This window comes from Ambystoma mexicanum, chromosome 12 (genome assembly GCF_040938575.1).
Source record: "Ambystoma mexicanum isolate Mex_15411 chromosome 12, UKY_AmexF1_1, whole genome shotgun sequence".
Lineage (NCBI taxonomy): Eukaryota > Metazoa > Chordata > Amphibia > Caudata > Ambystomatidae > Ambystoma > Ambystoma mexicanum.
Genome location: NC_090936.1, coordinates 499,153,768 through 499,176,299, shown reverse-complemented (window position 1 = coordinate 499,176,299; position 22,532 = coordinate 499,153,768). Strand labels below are relative to the sequence as shown.

The 22,532-nt window shown below is 48.3% G+C and overlaps 1 protein-coding gene across 1 annotated transcript in view; it reads left to right on the top strand.

The window, feature by feature from the left end:
• The window catches only part of AGBL3 (AGBL carboxypeptidase 3), a 2,309,829-nt gene that overhangs the window by 1,035,111 nt on the left and 1,252,186 nt on the right, over positions 1-22,532 (top strand). Inside the window, exon 11 of the mRNA XM_069628782.1 lies at positions 15,963-16,084. Coding sequence (XP_069484883.1) covers positions 15,963-16,084 — 122 coding nt within the window. The remainder of the gene's footprint in view (positions 1-15,962; positions 16,085-22,532) is intronic.

Sequence of the window (22,532 nt, the reverse complement as noted above, 5' to 3'; positions counted from 1 at the left end):
TATGCAAAATTCCTGGCTACACGGTTGATGACAGTATTGCTCTCGCTAATAGATTCTGACCAAACTGGTTTCATAGTGGGCAAGGGATCGCACAATAACATCAGAAAGGATGATTGAGCTTATCCAATTGGGTTCACAATCGTGTCAATGATTCAAGCTATTGAGCAAAGCTTCTAGACAATTAAAGATTGAATCTTGGCCTTGGCCCCATCACACCACTTTAAAGAAACCCTGAATTTAGTCCTGGCTTGAACAAAAATACATATGGTAAATGGGAAATAGCAGAATCGCTGACTCTAGGAAAACTATATAATGGAGTGGCATCCCTCTCCTTTAAACAATGCAAAGAACAATTCCTAATATCAGGAAGTGAACTATTTTGATATTTACAATTGAGACACTGGGTATCTAATCATGTGGTGAGAATGTCCGGTATCAGAAAGACTAAAGGTCTTGAAATATTGACATCTGGGGGTACCGAATTTAAGAACATTTCCCAGTGTTACAAATGATTAGACATAGAGGATATCACTATAATGAATCCATATATGGCTGGCTGGCAAAGAGAATGGGATACATTGATCATTTCATGGTATCGCATATGGAACCGCATGAAAAAGAGCTCTAAATGCACAACTGTGAAGGAATGTGCATACAAAGTGTTTTCTCTTTGGCACCTGGCACTCCAGAGGATACACAAAATCTTCCCTAATCTTACGAATTGTGCTGGCGGGGATGTGATTAGGTAGGTGATATGAGCCACTACTGGAAGGAAATCTACTAATTGCTACTGGAAGGACATTCCTGCTAGAACTAAAGATATTTTGGCACTGCAAATCGCCTACAACCCAAATTTGATTGTCCTAGTAGATAATGACGAGCAGGGGCAATATACACTCACTGGCCAGTGCTTGGGACTAATCACACATCTCCTAAATGAAGTTGATTTACAATATTTTTTTAAGGCTTCTGTGGGTCCACCTATAGCCTGTTGGTGGATAAAGATGTGGGAACTCCACTTTATGGAATGAATGACAGAGTTGCTAAATAATTGTGCCAGATATCTTAGGGTGTGATGTCCATTCCTTGAATATATCAGGGATCGAGAAAATATATATCACAGGCTGCAGATTCTAAACAACTTTTCTCTGATTTGATAAGATGTTGAGCTTGCTGTACTGACTTGTTCAGATGCTTGGTTCTAAGGACCTGGAGTACCCTAATTGCAATCAGAGTAGATCTCCCTGCCTCTCAGAACCTTGTACCTGGACATATATGTATTAATTCCTATCTTTATTACTTTACTTTATTTGTGTTAATTGGCTGTTGTCAAGCCATATTATTTTTAATTATCTTATTGTTTCTTAGGATACACATCACACTTTTTATAAACTAGAACATATTGAAGGTGTCTCATGCTTTGCAACTCTACAGCTAAACTTAAACGTGTTATGCTTTTTTTGTATTGACAACATGGACAACAATCAGAGGTTGATGGTTGTAGTCTCTTGAGAACTTTAGAACCACACCAAGTCAAACGCTGGTGAGTATTGTTTTTATAAAAAAAGTTACTCTGGCGTTCCTATTAAAGCCTTCCTCCAAACAGGGGGGGGACCCTCTGAGGATTGGGTTGACCAGATCCTAGGGTTTTGTTTATAAAACTGACAGCACAATATAAATGCTGACTACTTCAAATACCAATATTAATTTCTGCTCACTTTCTCATCTAGGCTTTCAGGGTTCTGTTAGCAAATGGTTTTGTTCTTATTTGTCCGATTGCACTTATTCGGTCTCCTGAGCTGGCTTGTCTTCTCAAGGGCTAACTCCTGGGCCCACTCCTCTTGCCTATGTACACAATTCCACTGTCATCTATTATCTCTTCTTTTGGCCTTTCGCACCATTTCTACGTAGATGATTCTCGGCTCTTTCTCTCCTTCTCCAATACTATTCAATTTACTCTGACTACTTGTCTCTTATCTGGCCAATCTTGGATGTCTGACCATTTTTTTACATCTCAATTCATCCAAGACGGGGGTCTTTTTCTTCCCTCTGTCCACCATTCCTCTTCCTTTGCCCCATTCCTCTGTTCTTTTTCTTCCCTCCTCTCTCCAAATCTCATCGGCACAAAATCTTGGACTTACCTTTTGTTAGAGAGAATTCTCTTATAAGGCTAATTTCCCAAACCTAGTCCCCCAGCAGCTTTGCTGGATTTTTGGGGTTTGTTTTTTTTCTCCTGCTAAGAGTGAGACTCTTTCCTTCCCACTCTTAGGCATGATTTGAGGTATGTCTTTGACTTGGTATGTGCTTATGGGCTATGGGGTATTTTACTCCATAGGGTATCATCTGTTTTGGCATATGTTTTACACAGCACCCTCAGTGCGGTAACACAGGGGTGTCATAGTGACCCCCAAACATAGACTCCATACCCTGGGGCTGACTACTGTCTCCCAGGGCATGTAAAGTCCCCATTGGCTTTATTAGTCCAAAATTGTGAACAGAACCAGTACAAACCATCATATTGTGAAAGTACTGGAAGGGGTTAATTAGATTGCCCCTGGGTCTGTTCCCAAGGGGGCACTGTGCAGACCCCCCTTGTCGAGTTTCTGGCTGGTCGCAGTGGTTGCCACGCGAAATATTCCACCAGAATATTTCCTATGGGATTTTCCCATTCATTTTAAACGCACCACTTTTTTGGTGCATTGTAAAGATACCGCCGGTTTATTTAATTAATATAAACTCGCCGGTTGGGTCTTTTCACCAGAACTCTTTTACAAAATGGCGTATGTGTCCGTCTCTGTAACTCCAACCAAGGTCGGGCCCTTTGTTCCACTTTTTGGCGGGCTTCTCCACTGAAGACCTCCAACTGGTGCCACTCTGTCTGGGGTTCACAGGATGTGTGGGTGGGGGAATTGGCACCCTGGCTGCGTCGCCTTAGCAACCCAAGTCACACTCTGTTCTGATTGGCCCAGTGGTGAGCCGCCCGGCTCACCACTTAGCAAGTATGAGTGACAGCTAGGCTGTTGAATGGGGGTTTTTCTGCATAAAAGCAGGGCTTTTGGGACTGGAACTTCAGAAGTCGCCACTGGACCTGAGAAATCCAAAGAGTGGAGAAGATGAGCCATCTGCAACGACGACACCACCGGTGGAGCCCTGCTGCAACGACCTCACCACTTCCCCGACGACAAGAGAAGATCTTCTGCTGTAAGAGTCTTCTCCCCCTGAGCTGGTGGGATCAACCAGTTCGACATTCGCCTTCCAGGACGTCCCTTGGTCGAATCGCCAGTGTCAAGCACCCGGCGGCCGGATAGCCAAGCTTCAGTCCACGGGAACCGCGAATAAAAGGAACGCACCAACCTCTTTTGAACATTTCTGCAAAGACTTGAGTGCATTTTTAAACTGTGTGATCTTGGGCACATTTCTCCTTGCTCCATTTAAAGTGGCCCTGGCCTATGAACTTTGGCTCTACAGTAGACTGTGCCTTCACTAGCTTGCTCTGGTCTTAGAAAAGTGTTGGGAACTGTTTTATTTTTATGACCTGTCTTTTTCTCTCCCTCTAACTTAATTATTGGAGTACCATCTAAGTTAAGCACTCGCATCTGTTTTTACAAATAGTGGTGTTTTGTCCTAGACTTGTCTAAATAATTATTAAGGGAGGTGTGTATACTTTTGCTGATTGTGTTTGAACTTGCTTTGCTCTATAGTGTTAGTGTATTTCCTAAAGTGTGTTTTAAATAAATAATTATATACTTTTGATACCAAGCTCTGGTCAGTGTTTGTTTGCACCACTGTGTTTTTGGCCCTATTGTGTATCCTCTGTATACTGCCCTACTCATCTTGAGAGAAGTCTGACTGCTCAGCCACAGCTACCAGGTAAATCTGGGTGGTACAGACTGCTACCAATTGGGTTTACTGCTTACTCCTGTAGTCTTAATCTTTTTGCAGTGTTCCCCAAGGGAACTGCACAGGATTCTGCCTAACATCTTTGACCCCACTTTATCTTTTTCTGCTCATATCTCTGTGGTTGCTCATTTATTGATTTATTCATTGGTCATTTGTTAGGCGCTTATTCAATTAGCAAAACTGTTTCAAAGCACCCACAGCTCAACAGGGTGGGGACAGTTGATAGTAGACAATGAATTGCAAAAAAGAAAATAATTGAATTAATAGTACAAATAAATAATGAGACTAAAAGGGAGGGGAGACAAACCTGTTCTGCTTTGTGAGTGTTCAGAACGTGCATTCCTGTTGCTATTATCACTATAATGTCAGGCATGCCATCCTTTCCACTCTTTCGAGGGCTCTAAACCCCTGTTTTATTTGCTCATTTTGTCAGACTTTTCTACTGTTCATCCCTTCTTCTTGGCCTTCCTGTTTACCAACTGGCACTGCTTAGATCTATTTAGAATTCCTCAGTTAGACTTGTGTTCGACTCTCCACTCGTGATTCCATCACTCCTGCCCTTCTATCCATTCAATGGCTATCCTTTGAATCTCGCCTGTTTCACTATATGTGTCTTGTTTTCAAAAGCATTCATAGTATTGCATCTCTCTGTCTTTCCTCCCTCCCCTCTTTCTATGTACTGTAAGGGTGCAGAAGTAGCAGACTGACACAAAGGTGGCCTAGTGATGGATATAGACTTTTATTAGCCAAGAATATAAATAGAAAACCTATCTGTCCCTATGTCTGAGGGTTTTCCCCGCCTCAACTAAATACTAAGGATCAATCCGAATGTCTGTGTTTAACTCAAAGGTCCACTGTCATGTCAAAATCCTATCTCTGTCCCTTACACTTGAATACATCTAAAGGTTTATTTATTTATTTGTAATATGCTTACAGCTTGCAATAGCTTTGCATATAAATACAGTACATTATAAAAAAACAGTGTTATTCGATAAAACTATTCACAGAAAAGACATGCATCATTCCAAGATATGACATTAATATATCCAATCGGATAATTTGGTTAAAATTTCAATACTTGTGTCAAAAAATGTCATCATAAAATAGATCAAATTAATATAATTTCCCTCAAACAAACGGTTCCATCGTATTTTGGTAACCTCCTCCCAATTTTCGTTATTATACTTTTTCATACATTCATTACGCAGTGCGTTAAGGCTGTTGCACTAGCTCATAATGTGTTCAGTCGATTCAATTGTTTCCTCACTGCACAGTCTGCATAAACGCTCTCTATATGGAATGCCATATGTTGTTCATATAATTGCCAGTCCTCCTGAAACATTGAACTTAAAGAGAAGATATTCTCTGACAGTGACACTATTTGGGAAGGCAGATATATAACCATGGGCAGTATGACGGGATTGCAGGGCTTGTATGAAAAAACCACTGTTTTTATTGGTGGATAACTCGACAAGATCGCATTCCGAGTAATAAGGGAGAATTGCCAATTTAAGTATATATTTACTTGTTAGAGGGGATAGTCCTTGACACTGAGCTTCTATCACATGAGTCGACCTGCAGTGTTTGGCCCTCATAATCGCTAAGCATCCAAAATATGAATATGCATTGGTTCTGTATGCTTGCATTACTTCAACCATGATAGTGTCATTGTCTAATGTTTGCAGAAATTCATAGCTGGTTGTAAGTTTATATTCTGTTCTAGCAGCTATGCTCATAAGATTAAATTGAAAGTATAGGTATTCAAATGGCAAAGTTTTGGCCATTCAAAATAATATTCGCATTATTTTGGCCTCTAGTTTGGTTTAAAGAAATGTTTGGGGTCCAGGAGAATGACTCCCGTTTCCTGGATTTAGTATCACAGTTCAATGTTCCAATGCAATCCCCACTTCTTACCTGGGGGGATGACTTCCTTCCCTTTGCTGCAGTGTTACTTCAATTGCTCAAAGTTCAAATGGATCTCTCCCGGAAATGTACCTCCTTCTCCTGGTTGAAATGTTCTCCAAAACAGTAAGCCAATATTTCAACACTTTGTATCTGAAATACACACACCATGGGGAATGCCTCCCTTCCCCTGGCTGGAGATTCCTTGGCTTCTTAGTTCTTTCTTTCGGATGCTTTATAACCGGGTAACTGACTCCTTTCTCCTGGTATCTTTCACCGTCAATTTTCCTCTCCGCTGGATCCAGGGGGAATGGCCACCTTCCATTGGTCTCCCTTGTTTCACCTTCAGGCTTCTCAGCAGTACTGTTCAGTCATCAATAGGATCCTTGACCCAGTCTCCCTATCCACCCAAACTATGGCTCACTTGGTCTCTGTCTTCACCAAGTAATGCCATGAGGACGAGGAGTTAGCTTTCTCTTTCTCCCAGCTTCCCTTTGAAGACAGACTGGGTTCACTGACATGCCCAGAACTGCCATGAGGATAATGGTATTGCTCCCTTGCTTTCTTTTGCCATGGTTACCTGCCCCAGGTTTCTCTATTCAATTCCCTAGACGGACTTGGTTTACTTGCCTGTCGAGTACTGTCACGCAGAAGATGATTTATCATTTTGTTTCTCACAGTTTGCTTACAAATTGTAGGGATATAGATTGACCCCTTTTCGGGAACCCCTTCCCTTTTATAATGACCAAAGTCTCTCTCACTCCCAGTGGATCTCTCACTACCCCTGTTCGTATTTCGTGTTTCCCTGACACCTCTATTTACATGTCTTCGTCCTAGTCTCAGTACTTGTACCACAAGTTTCCTTTGGGTAGTCTGGTCTCTTTTCCATCCCAGTGGCTATCATATCTATGGCCCTACACATGTACATGGGGTGACTCGGTATGGTGTTGTGATGTACAGTGTGTGTAGGATTAGGAGGGGTGGTTTGAAGGTGGCTATAGTGCGTTCTCGCTAGATGGTCGTCCTTGTCCCCTTAGGGGGAGTCTCTTCCCATGAGATCCTCCTGCTAGCACCAGCCCCAGGGGGACTATCGGTAGCAGCCTCACCTCCGTGGCCTCATGAGAAGGGGCTCCCCCTGTGGAGAAGTGACGACACCTGAGAATTCATCACAGTACCTTCCAGCTATCTACGCTCTGAGTCTAATTTTCTTCTTACTGTTCCTCTTCTGCCTTCTGCCCAATCGTGATTCTTTTTATTCCTTTTCAGTGCTAGCTCCTAAGTACTGGAAAACTCTCTCCCTATTGATTCCAATCTATTTCCTCCTTTACTCTGTGTGCTATACTCGCCTCAAGACCTATCTACTTCCTAATGTCCAGTCAGGTATTTTTATTAGACCTCTTACCTGTGCTCTCTTTACTTGTTAAGCGCTCTGGTGTAAAGTGCTATAGAAATTCAATTGAAATACTAATAATAAAGCCACAGCTATTTCTTTCTCGGAGCCTCCAGGTCTAATGTCGTTATGCATGCCTGAGGACATCAGCATGATTGAGCAGCACATTCAATATTCAGAGGAATGTTATACAATGTTTCACCAAGAATAGGTCATATTGAAATCTCTTTCTAAGGCGGTTTCTGAATTTTAATTTAATCGGGACATTTTTCTTGGTTTATTCATGATCATGCTACATATTCAGAAATAATTATTTGCAACTTAAATGAACACAGAGCTCTTTTGTTTTACTTGGGTAAAATGAAATCTTTTAGATTCTCTACAGACGATGCCTTTCGTGTGGCCTGCCCATTGTCTCCGGCTTCCATAACCAGGTGTGTGGTGTAAGGAAGGCATGGTATCAACAGTAAGACAGACACAAGTGACCACAGGTCAAGGGTGTTTATTGAACTTCAATTGGGTTTGAAAAATGCCTTCTCCAGCATGGGGTCTGGCATGGATTCACATGCTCATGAATATTCCCCGTCGTCAGGCTGGGAATCCTCGGTAAAGAAAAAAATCAGTATCCGTCTCGTTTCTGATCTGTCTTTCGTAGTAGTAACCAATCACTGATCTCTGCGTCATACTGACCACAGCCAATGACTGCCCTCTACCTAAGCCCCGCCTCTGGCAGCCATCTTCAGATTTTTACCGCACGTTCAAGTGTTGGGAGTCCTCGTGCTTAGCTCTCGAGCTTTTACTGCGTGTTTCGCGCTTTTTCAGGTGAATTTTCAAATTTTTTCGGTTAATCGAGCCTCAAGCTCCACCGTTTCTACTCCCGTTAACGGCTACCCGTTGCAGGATTTACCTACGCCCCTCAAGGGTGAAGATTTCGTCGAATCAACTTCTTGGAGGATTCCAGAAGATTTGCGGCCTACTTTGAGATGGCCCAGGATGCGAGTTCATCGCCCGGACCCAAGCTGTTTCGCAGCTGCCCTGGATGCGGGCTGCAGAATGTGTTTAAGGAAGACGAACATTCGCGATGCCTCTACTGTCTTCATTGGGACAAGACTTATGTAGGACTGCCAATTCTGCAAGAACTTGTCGGAGCGGACCATGAGGGACTGTCGATCTCGTCTCGCAAGCTGGTTGGAGAAGGGCTCGACGGGTGAGACGAAGAAGAAAGGGTCCGAGCAGGCTTCTAAGTCCTGTGCGGGCGCCCCGGCGACGGGGGCCCAACACCAGGCCAAGCACCGCGAGTCCGCTGGCTCCGGGAGCGTCGAAAGGTCGAGCTCTTCGGTCGCCAGGCAGGGCGCACCTTCCCCGGCACCGTCAACCACGAGCCAACGCTCCGGTTCGGGGAAGAGAAAGTCCGAGACCCCGGGTAAGCTTCGGGAGAAGCCCCGTCCGATCTCGGAAGAGGGGGAGCGAGGCGTCGCCCCTCCCCCGAAGGAGAAGGCCCGGGACGCACCTAAGGTGGTGAAGGCCCCTACCCAGCAGGCAACGGCCTTTATCGAGGCGATCCCGGTGACTCTGGACAAGCCGGCAGAGACACCGCCAGCGGAGACTGCCTCCGGGACTAGAGTTTCCCTACCGCAAAGGAGGGAATCCTCTTTTCAGCCCATCGGCGTGGCCGCCATGATGGAAGAAGCGAGGGCACGGTGGCCTCCTCGAGCTCGGAGTCAGCCTCGGAGGAGGAACTGACCGAGGCCGTGAGGAACCTCGAAGTCCAATTCGAGAAGGTTCGATCCTATCAGAAAGATCCTCGGGAGGTAACCGAGGAAGACGACGATGGTGAGGAAGAGCGGCCTCCCCTTCCGGCACAGCCGGATCTTAGGCCTCAGGATGGCTCGGCGGCCATTTTGTCTGCCATCCAGTCCTTATGCTCTGAGATAAGGACGAGATTCCCACGGCCCAGGCCGGAGGACCCGCAACCTGGCCCGTCGGGAAGTCCTCCGAACAAACGACGGAGGACCCAACCCTTTCTTCCGCTCGCCCCCGTAAGGCCTACAGTTCCCTCCTCATCCTCCCACGAGTCGGGAGATGACGGTGCGTTGGCCTCGACGACGGGTTCTGAGGGCGACGACGACGGAACGGGTCTCCCGTGGCACGGGCCTCGCCGCCCGACGAGATTGGCTCATTCCACGCCGTGATCGCCAGGGCGTCCGAATTGTTCCAGCTCTGCCCAGAGGAGCAGAAAAAGGAAGGTTTCCTCTATCAGCGCCGGGAGGCCAAGAGGAAGACGGTCATCGCGGTGCCCCTAATCGATGACATCTGGGAGGAGGGCCTGTCGGTTCTCAAAAACCCCTCCACGGCACCAGCCAAACGGGACCGGTACGAGAAGAAGTACCGGGTCCCCGAAACCGCTCCCCTGTGCCTCGGTCGTCTCGGCGGCGGCAAATAAGAAAGCGGCGGGGTCAGGAGCCTTGACGTCGAATTCCCGGCCGGACGGCGAGGGAAAGAAGTTGGACGCCATGGGACGGCGGGTCATTTCATCGGCGGCGACGACGATCAAAGCGGCCAACGCCCAGGGAGCTCTGGTTTAAGCTGGCCCCCATATTGGACTTCCTGCCGGACGACAAGAGGTCCGAGGCCCTGGAAATACTGCAAGAGGGCGAGGTGGCGTCGGACCACGCCATAACGGTGGCAACCGATATTGCCAATACCGGGTTCCGCCAGCTGGGCAACGGTGTTTGCCTACGACGACGGGGTTGGCTCCGGGCGACTGACTTCCGTCAGGACGTCCAGACCAGGGTGTTGGACATGCCGTTCCCTCCAAGCCATAAAAACGGACACGGAGACGGCCCGCGCCCTAGGAGCCTTTCAGCAACGACGGCCCTTTCGGAGCTCCGGAGGCAGACAGGGTGCCTCCAAGGGATCCAGCGGTGGCTCGTCGTCCTACCGCCAGGCGGCACGCTCCTTGTCTCAGGAGGCCTACAGGGGTCGTGGCAAGCAGGGAGCGCCTCGCCGCCGTCGGCAAGGTGGCCAGGGCGGCAAGGCCACCACCTCCAAGCAAGACTGAACCGGCCGTGGTCTCGGGCCCCCACCGAAGCACCCCGATGGGAGGCCGGCTGACGAATTTCGTCGGCGTGTGGAAGTCCATCTCCACCGACCGTTGGGTGCTGGATACCCTGGCAAGAGGACACTCTATCAAATTCCTGAAGAAGTGCCCTCACGTTCCACCTGTGGCCAGGAAGGAAAATCACGTCCCGCAACTGCTGTTGGAAGTACGGGCGATGCTCAGGAAAGGCGCCATCGAGCTTGTCCCGAAGAGGCTCCGGGGTGTACTCAAGGTACGTCCTCGTCAGGAAGAAGACGGGCGGCTGGCGCCCCATCCTGGACCTTTGTCGTTTGAACAAATACATCAGATCACAAAAGTTCAGGATGGTCACCCTCCAGCACGTCCTGGGACAGCTGGAGGAAGGCGACTTTCTATCGTCGTTGGACCTGGAGGATGCATACTTCCACGTTCCCATCCTCAAAAGTCACCGAAAGTTCCTCAGGTTCGTCGTCCAGGGACGCCACTACCAATTCAGAGCACTGCCGTTCAGATTGAAGTCGGCCCCCAGGGTCTTTACCAAGTGCCTAGCACCAGTGGCGGCGCGGCTGCGCCTGCAGGGGATTCACGTCTACCCCTACCTGGACGACTGGCTCATCCGCTCAAGGACGAGGGAACTCGCCGTCGAACACACTGCAAGGACCGTCCAGCTACTCACAGACCTGGGATTCGCCATAAACTACCCAAAGTCCCACCTGGTGCCATCGGCAGCAAAGCTCGATACAGTGAGCGCCTGGCGGCCCCGTCGGAAGAACGGACGAAGACCATTCTAGGCAAAGTGCAGCGCCTGCTAGCCACGGACATGGCCAGGGTGAGGTCCATCAAGTCCCTCCTGGGGATGATGTCCTCTTGCATCTACCTGGTGCGCCTCTGCAGACTACGGATGCGCCCTCTTCAAGAATTTCTCGACGCCCGTTGGATGCAGGCGACGGGCACCTTCGAAGACAGGGTCCCCCTCAACGAGGTGTTCCGGCGGGCGATTCAGTGGTGGGGCGTTCGAGCGCACCTCACGGCGGGCAAGGGCTTTCAGACGCTGGCGTACCAGGAGACGGTGACGACGGACGCCTCCCTGGAAGGTTGGGGCGCCCACACCGGAGATCTCCACGCAAGAGGCCTCTGGCTCCCGGAGGAGAGGCTCCTGCACATCAACGTCCTGGAACTCCGAGCCGTGTTCTGGGCTCTCAAATCGTTCCTCCCGTCGCTCAAGGGCAAGGTGGTGCGGATCTTCTCGGACAACACCACGACAATGTTTTATACATACGGAAGCAGGGAGGCACCAGATCCCCAGCCCTATCCAAGGAGGCACAGGATCAACTCTTCCGACGATGGGGCAAACCCCAAATCGACCTGTTCGCAACAGCGACGAACACAAAGTGCAAGAGGTTCGCCAGCAGGTTTCCCCAGCCGAGAAGCATGGGCGATGCGTTCTCGTTCCCCTGGGTCGGCCTATACCTGTATGCGTTCCATCCGTTGCCGTTGCTGCTCGACTCATCAGCCAGCTCAAGAGGTCCAGGTGCAGGATGATCCTCGTCGCACCGGCGTGGCCGAGGCAGATCTGGTTCCCGGACCTTCTGGACTTGTCAACGTCCCCTCCCATCAAGCTGTCGGCGGACGCGGACCTTCTCTCCAGAAAAGGAGGCGCCATCTTCCACCACGACCCGGCGTCGCTGAACCTGCAGGCTTGGCTCCTACAGCGCTAGAGTTTGGAGGCTACGATATACCGGCCGATTGCAGAGAGGTTCTTGCAAAGGCCAGGGCGTCCTCGACTCTCAAATGCTATGGTCATAAGTGGAAGAGGTTCTCTATCTGGTGCCGAGCACAGAAGATCAACCCCCTACGGATTACGGCCCCTCAAGTGCTGCCGCACCTGCTATCACTGGCAAAGGCTGGGCTAGCCCATGCCTCCATTAAGATTCATCTGGCGGCGATCTCCAGATATACCAGAACCACAGGACGGATGTCCCTGTGGTCCCATCGACTGGTAAAAGAGTTTATGAAAGGACTGTTCCGGTCGTTCCCGCCGGTGAAGGCCCCGGCGTGGGAACTTAACGTGGTGCTGACCAGGCTCATGGGGCCCCCATTCAAGCTGATGCACTCCGCACCGATGAAGTTTGTGTCGTGGAAGACTGCGTTCCTGGTGGCCATTACCTCCGCACGACGAGTGGGAGAGATCCAGGCCCTATCCTGCAAAGCACCGTACTTGACTTTCCATGCCTCAAGGGTGGTGCTAAGGACGCACCACTCCTTTATGCCCAAGGTGCCGTCGGACTTCCATCTTAACGAGCCCTTGGTGTTACCTGTTTTCTTCCCGTCTCCTTCGTCGCCGGCCGAGAGGACTTTGCACTCGCTGGATGTGGCCAGAGCGCTGAAGTTCTTCGTGGACCGCACGAAGAGTTTCCGGAGGACATCACAGCTGTTCGTGAACTTTGGACTTGTGAATCAAGGGAAGGCTCTCTCGAAGTCTTCTATTTCCAGATGGCTCTCCGGCTGCATCATGCACTGTCACCGGATGGCTAACCGACCGCTGCCAGGCCGTCCGAGAGCCCATTCGACCAGAGCGATCGCTACTACTACGACTTTCTTATCTGGTGTGCCCCTGCTGGTCATCTGCAGGGCTGCTACGTGGAGGTCGATGCACACCATCACGAGATTCTACTGTGTCGATGGGGATTCCAGGGAGGAGTCCAGGGTCGGCCAAGCAGTGCTGCGCAACCTGTACGCTTAAGGTGAGCCTGGTGAGGAGGTAAGAGATGCTTAATGTTGAGTTTTTTGTATTGCTTAATGTTGAGCCTTTTGCCACCCCCCGTGGTTGTGCATGTGTCTACTGCTATTTATTCTTATATTCATGAGCATGTGAATCCATGCCAGACCCCATGCTGGAGAAGGAACAAGTTACTTACCTGTAACTGTTGTTCTCCAGCATGGGTCTGGCATGGATTCACATGCGAACCCTCCCGCCTACCCCTCTGCGGCTCTTCACTTGGTCATACTGCCACTTCACGTGCTACCAAATCTGAAGATGGCTGCCAGAGGCGGGGCTTAGGTAGAGGGCAGTCATTGGCTGTGGTCAGTATGACGCAGAGATCAGTGATTGGTTACTACTACGAAAGACAGATCAGAAACGAAACTGATACTGATTTTTTTCTTTACCGAGGATTCCCAGCCTGACGACGGGGAATATTCATGAGCATGTGAATCCATGCCAGACCCATGCTGGAGAACAACAGTTACAGGTAAGTAACTTGTTCCTTTCTAATCCTAAATCTAAAGATGGGACCAAGCTATGACCATCAAACAATAATAACGCAGTCCTAGTGGTTTCTTGTCAAAATAAAAGGGCCTATACTAATAAACCTATTGCCAATCCTTACCTCTAAATGCAAATAATGTTAGCAACAATGTTATGCGAAAGAAAAGTGTTCAAGAAATGATATATCAGGATATTCAAGCCGTTGGCTTCCCTTCCCCACGTTTTCAGCATGGGACAAGGCGACACGCTCGAGCTTAACACAGTCTCTGACGTCTCTAACATAAGGGTGCAGTTCAAAACTTCAACATCATGGCCTTCTGTGCCAAAGTCTCTTTGCCCTTCAAAGTCTCTTCTTTCAGAGGACTTGATGCAACAAATAAACAATAAAGTACATTCCTTTTTGTATTTCACATTTACACAATTTTCTTAGGTGATTTACTGTTTACCTCAGATCCCCCTCCACCGTGCTCAAATCCACTTTAACACAATGTTCTTAGGATTTTCTCATATCCAGTTTCTCTGGTGATGTACGGTTCACCCAGGATCCCCCTCTGCCGAGCTCAGATCCGCTTTGACACAAAATCTTTCTTCAGTCTCCCTCTGCCGGGCTCAGACCAACTTTATCTACTTTGATGTTGATACAGTAAAGAAAGTTTATAACAAAGACTTTCGATTGGGCGCAGGATTTTGACTGACCCGTCGCATGACTCTTCGATTCACAATCCTTTGCCACTCTTTCACTTTTGTCAACTCTCAGCTGGATACCTTACAGAGACCTTCGATTGAGCACCCACGCGGTGCCGGAGCTCTCTGTCAAAGGTATTGTGTCTTGGTTTCAAAGTTCAATCACTCATTTCCAGTTCAACTTTACTCGCGTTGGTTATCACACGCGTTTCATGCAATGTTCTTTCCAGCGTTTGCCATACAATGTTGTCGCTTGCAACTTTGGCTTCAACAGACATCGGTCTCTCCAACTCACCGGCTGTGTTGATTTCACTGACCCTGCTTTGTTGTTGGAGCCAAGGACAGTACCACAGCAGCTGGCGATTCTCCCCGCCTTGATTATTGATGCGTGAGAACCCCAGGTACCTCAGACACACAATGCAGGATTCCTCAGCCTGGCTTCCTGTTCTTACGCTTTCTATTCTCAGGGTTTTGTGAAAGGAACTGTTCCTTGTCAAAAAGGTCAAGGGAACTTCTCTCCTTGCAATCCCCTTCTGTTTCGCCATCTTTCTCCTCTTGTTAAACTGCTATGTTGGAACTGCTGTTTCCTCATGTGCGTTGCCTCGCTCAGTGTGCTCTCGTGCTCCGCCTTTTATCTGTGTGGGGAAGTGTAATGGAAGTCAGGTGTGTGCGATATAATTGCCTGACCTCGCCTGACCATTGTATTGGGACACATCAGGTATATGGCTCGTTCGTTAGTCCGTTTTCTCTCATACTCAGCTGTCTTTGAGAAAGTGTTTGTATTGTAAATGGGGTGTGTTGAGTTCCTAAAATTGGAAACTACGTCTCACCATCTGGTGGCCCACTCCCCCATAGCCCCTCACCCCGGTGATCCTTCCGCACTGGTCCACCCCTCCGGAACTGGATCCAAAAGCGAAGCCCAATGCTCTGGCCACCTGGATGGCAGATCCCGGGGACTAGTGGGTGAGACTCCTTCTGGTTTCTCAGTGTTTTCCTTTACTAAGGATTGCTACACAGTCTGCAGTAACTCCTGCTAAGGGCACATATTAACATAAAGTGAGGGTAGAAACATCCTTGTAGCTTACTAAAGGCAATCTCTGTGCATAGCAGCCGCCTGCGGGCACACTTCATGTTTTATGTAAGTGCTACTCTTTAAACATTGTGATAAGAATGATACTAAATTTGGTGAATCAGTCCTCTAAAACATTTACCATCCTCTTCCCAAATGAATAAAATGCTTGGGGGCAAAGATGTGTGTCAATATATTTATATATATATATATATATTGCTGTGCTGATAACTTCATCGTACCCCCCTTTCCTCACAGAATCCTCATCTGGTCACACTTTCTAAAAAATGTAATCTCTTCTCACAGAGAGCCATATATTGTGAATGGGTTGGAGGTCGTAAACGGGGCAAAACACAAGCAAGTTAGACTACTTCCTTTGCCAGATGCATTCAGCTAAATGGTTCCTATGTTTTCTGTGCCAAGGACCACCAAAACCCCCGGAAATTTTGAATAGAATTTGGCCCATGGACTAGAGAAACTGTCACTGTTCTCTGTATCTCATACATTGTTCAACAGATATATGATCTGTTATGTTATGACCTACCTTGATAGTTTTATTGTGTAACTTTACTAAATTATATAGTTATATACTTAAGCGTGCTTATAATGCTGTTGCTTTTTGGTGCACCTTGCACTGCAAGAAGACAAAACAAGTTTATTTTATCTGCAGTTTCACCATTGCCTGAAGGAGCTGGAGGACATGGAGAAGAAGCGAACCAAAGGTATCTTGGGAAGAGCATTATCTGACTCCGATACCTCACTTGTGGATGGTGAATGGGATCTGGAATCTAGGTAAGAGAGTATGTATAGTGGTAGGTGTGGCAGTTTTGCAACTTTTAAGTCCCAATTTGCCATTGGCGCACTGTATATCATTTATTTGCGGGACTCGGCGTTTCTGAAATTATTTATCGACAGCCACGGTACAGGATCACTGCTGGTGGTGACATTGCTTATTATGTGGTTAAAATACTAGTGACTGAACACATCATGTTACAGCCATTGTGTACAGCACATAAGCAAAGACAACAAGTAATCAAAATGTATTAACTTTAATATAAACCGCTCCCTGAGCAAAGGGCATGTATGATTTGCAGGGGAAGTGCCTACAACTAGGGCTAGGTGATAGGGACCAAGTCATATCTCAATATTTTTGGGCTGAATGGCGATATACGATATATATATCTCGATATTGTTTGTTGGTTAAATGCACCGTTGTAAGCGCAAACTGCATTTGCGATGTCACAAACACGTTTATTTATAAGACATTGTTCAAAATAAAGTGCAAATACAGGTTTCCTCTTCTGTTAAGAATGCACACAACTGTGTAAATATCAAAGTGTAAATAATACATTGTATTAGTAATGTATATATATGTATATATCTCGATGTTAACAATATTGTCTCATCCTATATCAATTTTGAAAATATATCGCCATAGCTCCAAAACCCGATATATATCGCCAGACCCTAACTGGACTAGTAAATGAGTCTTTTTATTCACTCTTAGCCTACACTTCAGGTTGCTGTCCCTAGATTTTCCTGAGGCCCTTTTGAATACAGCTCACGGCTGCTCTTTTTCAAAGCAGCATTCCGTTCTTTAATTGGACATTCTGGTGGTCATAAAATTACCAGAGGGGGCAATGTATTCATTCTGGCAAATGTTTCACCACAAGTGCTAAAGCAGCAAAGTGGATTTTACCTCCACACAGAATCTCACTGTTCTACAATAGGTGCCATTTTAATGGCGTCAATAAGTGACAAATTCTGTTTGCATTATTCACACCACCATTGCTTTAATAAGACCCTGCATGTGAGCCGATACCTGTGCTTCTGTGCTGCATTAAGCACTGCTTGGAAGCTGGATTTCTATTCCCACTACTGCTGATACATAAAACTCTGCACTATGTTGAAGTCACTACTCCAATCCTTCTCAAATAATGTTCTCTTCTCTATATCAATACTTAAATATCCCCCAAAGTGATATCAGTTAAACATCTCTCTCTGTGTCTCTGAAAGGTGAACTGATATGAAGTTGCTTAATGTGGGACCTTTTGGCCTTGTGCATCTTTTGGATTCTCTCTGGTAAGCATTTGGAGGAATGCTAAGACCTACAGTTTTCTTAGTGTCCCCATCAAGTTCTGAATGGGTTGTTCTCTTTCCTCTCTCTGTGAAGGAAAGGTGATGGCAGGTGCCTTCGGGGCAGTCTCTTCTCTTTGCAGTTCCACATTATTGACCAAAAGGCTGATATTACATCATTTAAAGGCTCTACTTGTAGAGCAAAGGTACGAGCAGAATAAGCATTACATAAAAAAGAGGGTGGTGTCATGACACTACTTCTATCAGGAAAGCCCCCTGTGGTCAACTCTGTCTCATTGTGGAGGATCCTCCCTTATCTAGGGTTGAAATTGAGTGGTTGCCAAAAGATTTAGACCTTTTGCCTGACTTGCAGTCTGACAATGATTTGGTATGGTTCTTGAATTCTCTTGGTTCAGGAACTATAACTCTTGATAATGCGTTATCAAACTTACTTCTTCAGATAGGAGAAAGGAGTTATGGGTATCTGTGGTAGTCTGCAGTGCAAACTATTCACCATTCATTTAGACATCTCCAGTCATATGGCACTTTAAAAATTAATCACACATACTACTGCTTTCTTGTTTTGTTAAAACACACAAGAGGTGCTAAACATGCTTGTGATTCTAAAATGTTCTCAAAGGTTCTTGAAAAAAACAATATACAAGATGTTTATTTTACTCCAGTCCGGGCCCACATTGGCACAAGTCATTCAGATGGTGTTAGGAAAGATGTCACTTCAGGCAACTGTGGAGAATCCGGTGGATCCCCCTCTAGATCCCCCTGCTTAAAGTCTCCTCCCAGGTGGCCAGGAGAGGGCAGACGCTCCTGATTCCAATCCTGGGGTGGTTTACTGTGGGAAGGTCACCTGGGTGGAAGCAAAGCCCAGGGTGGTGGGGTGAATTCACAGGGTTATATGTGGTATTGTTCCTCAGATGAAGATAAGATCATTCCAAGAGAGGCTATAGCATCTTGCCATTCTGATGAATATCAGTCTATGGTTCAAACTAAGTCTGTGACACCTAGGACTTAACTCTGACACACAAGTGTTTGTTTGTTAAAGCCCCTGCTTATTTGAAAGACAAAATCACTGCTTATAAAATGTCCAAGGATACCACCACTTCAGAACCATTCTTTATGCCCCTAAATTCCCAAATCCTCCACCATGCTTAAGGGTATGCATATAGGAACGTTGAATATGTGCCTTGTACTGTAACATCTAACTCTAAAAAGGTTAAACCCTCTAACTCCTTTATTAATAACATCATGGGAGGAAAATCTATTCTTAAGCCTTTTAAAGAAATAGAGAAATTGAATCTTTCTCAAGTGGACTGCATGTCCCAGATTCCCCCAGGGACTATGACAAAGAGGGTTGAAGAGGCATGCAGGACCTGAGGTCAGGAATTCAATCATAATAGCGTATGTCAAGGTCAGGCAATTAGTTCTAAAGGCCTGTACCTAAAAGCAATTAAACCCACCTGAGGGGCTTAAAAGGCTGCATCGGGGAGAAGCAGTAGAAAGAAGCTGGAAAGTCGGCAGAAGTAGAAGGAGCAGAGCAGGAGGCTGGCAGTTGACAAGGAAGTGTGACCACAGAAGGAATGCCGGATCAGAGGAAAAGCAGGTTTCACGTGCAGGCTGTGCTCATAAACCCTGTTTGGTTGTGGCAGCATTGGAAGAGGCTGGAAGAAACGGCCAGTCTTTCCAGGCTCCGAATGGCTGTGAAGGCAGAGCTGAAGTTGTGCATCGACCCAAGGCCTGTGTGCCGAAGCAAACAAAGGGAATCTGGAGAGTGGAAGACTCTCCCTTAATGAGGCCAGATCGGAGACACCTGTGCAGTAGACGGGGTGAGGGGTGTCGGTCCCAAGAGTGAATGTAGCAGCAGCATAAACCATGCCGGGAAGCAGCCCGCAGTAGTCGTGATTGTGGAGTTGAAAAAGGGAAGTGCTGAACTCCAAATCAACAAATACCTTGCCTGTAGCTGTAGCCAACTTTATTTGTACTCTCGTACACATCAAGGCGAGTAAAAGTTGTTTGCAGAAGTGGGAAGTCTTTCTAACACAGGAAATCACCTGGTGGAGGGTGCACCACAGAACAGGTTGAGTGGCAGTGGCTACTACAATTCTAGTGACAATTACAGCCTAGGTAAATACACAGGAGACCTCCGCCCAGCGGCAGTTGCACAGAGCCCCAGCAGTTTACCCATCCTTCCCCGGAGGGAAGTGCTGTAACACAGCCTACCGGAGCTCTAGGAAGGCTGCAGGTGCTGCCCCACCCTTGGGTGCTGCCTCACACGTTTGTCGACAGCCCCCCAGCCCAGTGACGGTCATGGGGCGACAAGTTGGGGTCCCCATCCATCCCTGGAGGAAAAAGTTCTAACGTGACCCGGCCAGAGGTCTAGGACGGCTTTGGGTGTTCCCCCTGGCCTTGAGCACCTGTCTCCCATGAGGGAAGACCGCGCTGCAGCTGTCCCAGGAAGCCCCGGTGGGGGTCCCCAACCCTCCCTGGAGTAAAAAGCTGTAAAGCAGCACAACCAGTGGTCCAGGAGAGGTGATGGTGCTCCCCCTGGCCCTCGGCACCTGTCTCCCACGTGGATTGCCTGTCTCCAAAACCAGCATTGGTGCCGGGGAGTCCCGTCGCCGTCCCTCCCCTGAGAGAAAAGCTCTAATGCGGCATGGCCACAGTTCTAGGACGGCCAGGGGTGCTGCCCACAGCCTTGGGCGCCTTTCTCCCATGTGGGTCGACCGCCACCCCAGCCCACCGGGGGTCCCCATCCCTCCCTAGATGGAAAAGCTGTAATGCGGCACGGCCAGAGCTCCAGGACATCCAGGGATGCTGCCAGCAGGCTTGGGGGCCTGTCTCCCATGTGGGGCGACCGTCCCCAAACACTGCAGCGGTCCCACCTAGCCCTGGCAGGGTCCCCATCCTTCCCCGGAGAGAAGAGCTGTAACTCAGCCCAGCCAGAGCTCTATCTGAGAAGGTCAGGGGCGATGGCTGCCTCACACGTTTCAACCACCCCCCAGCCCAGCAGCGGTCATGGGGTGACCCGGCGGGGTCCCTGCCCCTCCCAGGAGGGAAAAGCTCTAACACGATACGACCAGAGCTCCAGGACGGCCGGGTGTGCTGCCCCCGGCCTTTTGTGCCTGTCTCCCATGTGGATCGACAGTCCCCAAGCCCAGCGGCGGTCCCAGGGAGCCCCCGGCAGGGTCCCCGTCCCTTCCCAGAGAGAAAAAGCTGTAATGCGGAACGGCCAGAGCTCCAGGTCGGCCAGGGGTGCTGTGACGGGTAATGGGCCAAACAGCCCTCCACCCTCAAACTCCTTTCCCTGGTAGCCCAGTGCTCCTTTTTGCTTACCAGGGGTGGCAAAATAGGGCCAGACCCTGAGGTTTGCCCCGCCCCCCCAAAGCAGAAAGGATCTGCCTTTTTGTGGGGGATTCCTGAGACAACTGGCCTAGAGGCACTGGGACAGCCCCCCTGATGCCCAGGTTTGCTGCTAACAATGTAGTGGAATATTGTTTTGCCTTCCATGGGGGCAAATCGGGTGGGGGAGAGGGGAATTAATTCCCTGGTGGCCTAGGACTCCTTTCTGCTTCCCTGGGGTGGCACAATGGGGCCAGACCCTCAGTTTTGCCCCCCCATGGGAGCAGAAAGGATCTGCCGCTCCTTGGGGGATTCCTAAGAGGGCTGGGCCCACAGGCACAGGGCCAGCCCCCTGAAGCCCCAAGTGTGCCTCCTTTCATTGTGCGATATGGTGTTTTGCCTTCCTTGGGTGAAAATAGGTGCAAAACAGCACCCTTCTGCCCCCAAAGAAGGCATAACAACATTGCACCACCTTTGGGGCTTTTTTAGGTGTTAGGGGGTGATTTGGCCTGGGGGGAGCCCCTCGCCCTCAAAATCAATTCCCTGCTGGTCTAGTGCTCCTTTCTGCTTTCCAGGGGTGGGAAAATGGGGCCAGGCCATCACTTTGCCACCCCCCCCCAGGGGAAGCAGAAAGTATCTGGGGGGGGCATTGCTGAGGGGGTCTGGCCCAGAGGCATGGGGCCAGCTCCCTGATGCCCCAAATCTGCCTCAAAAGATCCTTTTTTGCCTTTCTTTGGGGCAAATGGGTGCAAAACAGCACCCATCTGCCCCAAAGAAGGCAAAACATTGTGCCATTTTATTTAAAGAAAATGGGTGGGGGCCGTTTAGCCTGGTGGGGGGCCCCCACCCCCAAAATCAATTTCAAGTGGTGTAGTGGTCATTGCTGGTCCATGGTCTAGTGATCCTGGACCAGCAATCTCCTTGCCTTTCCAACAAGCCCTCACACAAGGGAATCGGGCAGAAAATGCCCTTGCAGCACAAAAAAGTGTGTCTGTGAAATGTACCTGCTGAAGCCTTTTGCCTTTGGCATGTACATTTCATTTACTGATGATGTTGGCGCACATAGGGCACACAGGTGCCATCATGGCTGCACCAAGAGCCCCAGATACGGAAGAGGACGTCTTCCCCTTCACAGCCTAGGGAGTGGGGACACCAGTGCTGCAGCAGGGGGGAAATCCGCCCCCCAAGAGGTAAGCAATGCGGCTCAGTGGAAACTGTCTGTGGAGGACGAGGTGCCTCGTCCTGCGCAGTTAAGGGTTTAAGAACAGCGCTGCTGGTAATCTTACTGAAGAAGAAAGAATTGACTTTCCTGAAATGATACAAGCGCAGGTAAACGTTTGAAGAGGTCATGCATTAAACAGTGTTTCCGCAATACCTTGGAATCTTAACGCTGACCGAAAGGTGGGAAGGCGCATCTTTTGAAGTGGCAGTTCAAGATTAAAACGTAATCCTGTGTGCCTAATTTCATTTCCATTAAGAGACTTGTATCTTCTAACATTCGGAACGCTGAAGTAGAAGTTATAGAAGTGGCTGAAGCAGAACAAAGAACAAGCATTACCCAAGCCAGTACACTAAATCCTGTTATAGTGAATCCAACTCATTTAAGACTTGCACACCCTTATTTTGAGTCACTGAAGCTAAGGGTGACAATGTTATCCAAAGCTAAAAGAGTGGCACTGCAGTTTTGGGATAAATACTGAAGGAAAAGGTGTATATGAAGCTTGGGAAGGGAGCTGGGTACTTGTTAAAAAGACTACATTTACAATTTGTAGAGCTGAGACTGTTCAAGTTGGAAGAAATAGTCTGGCAG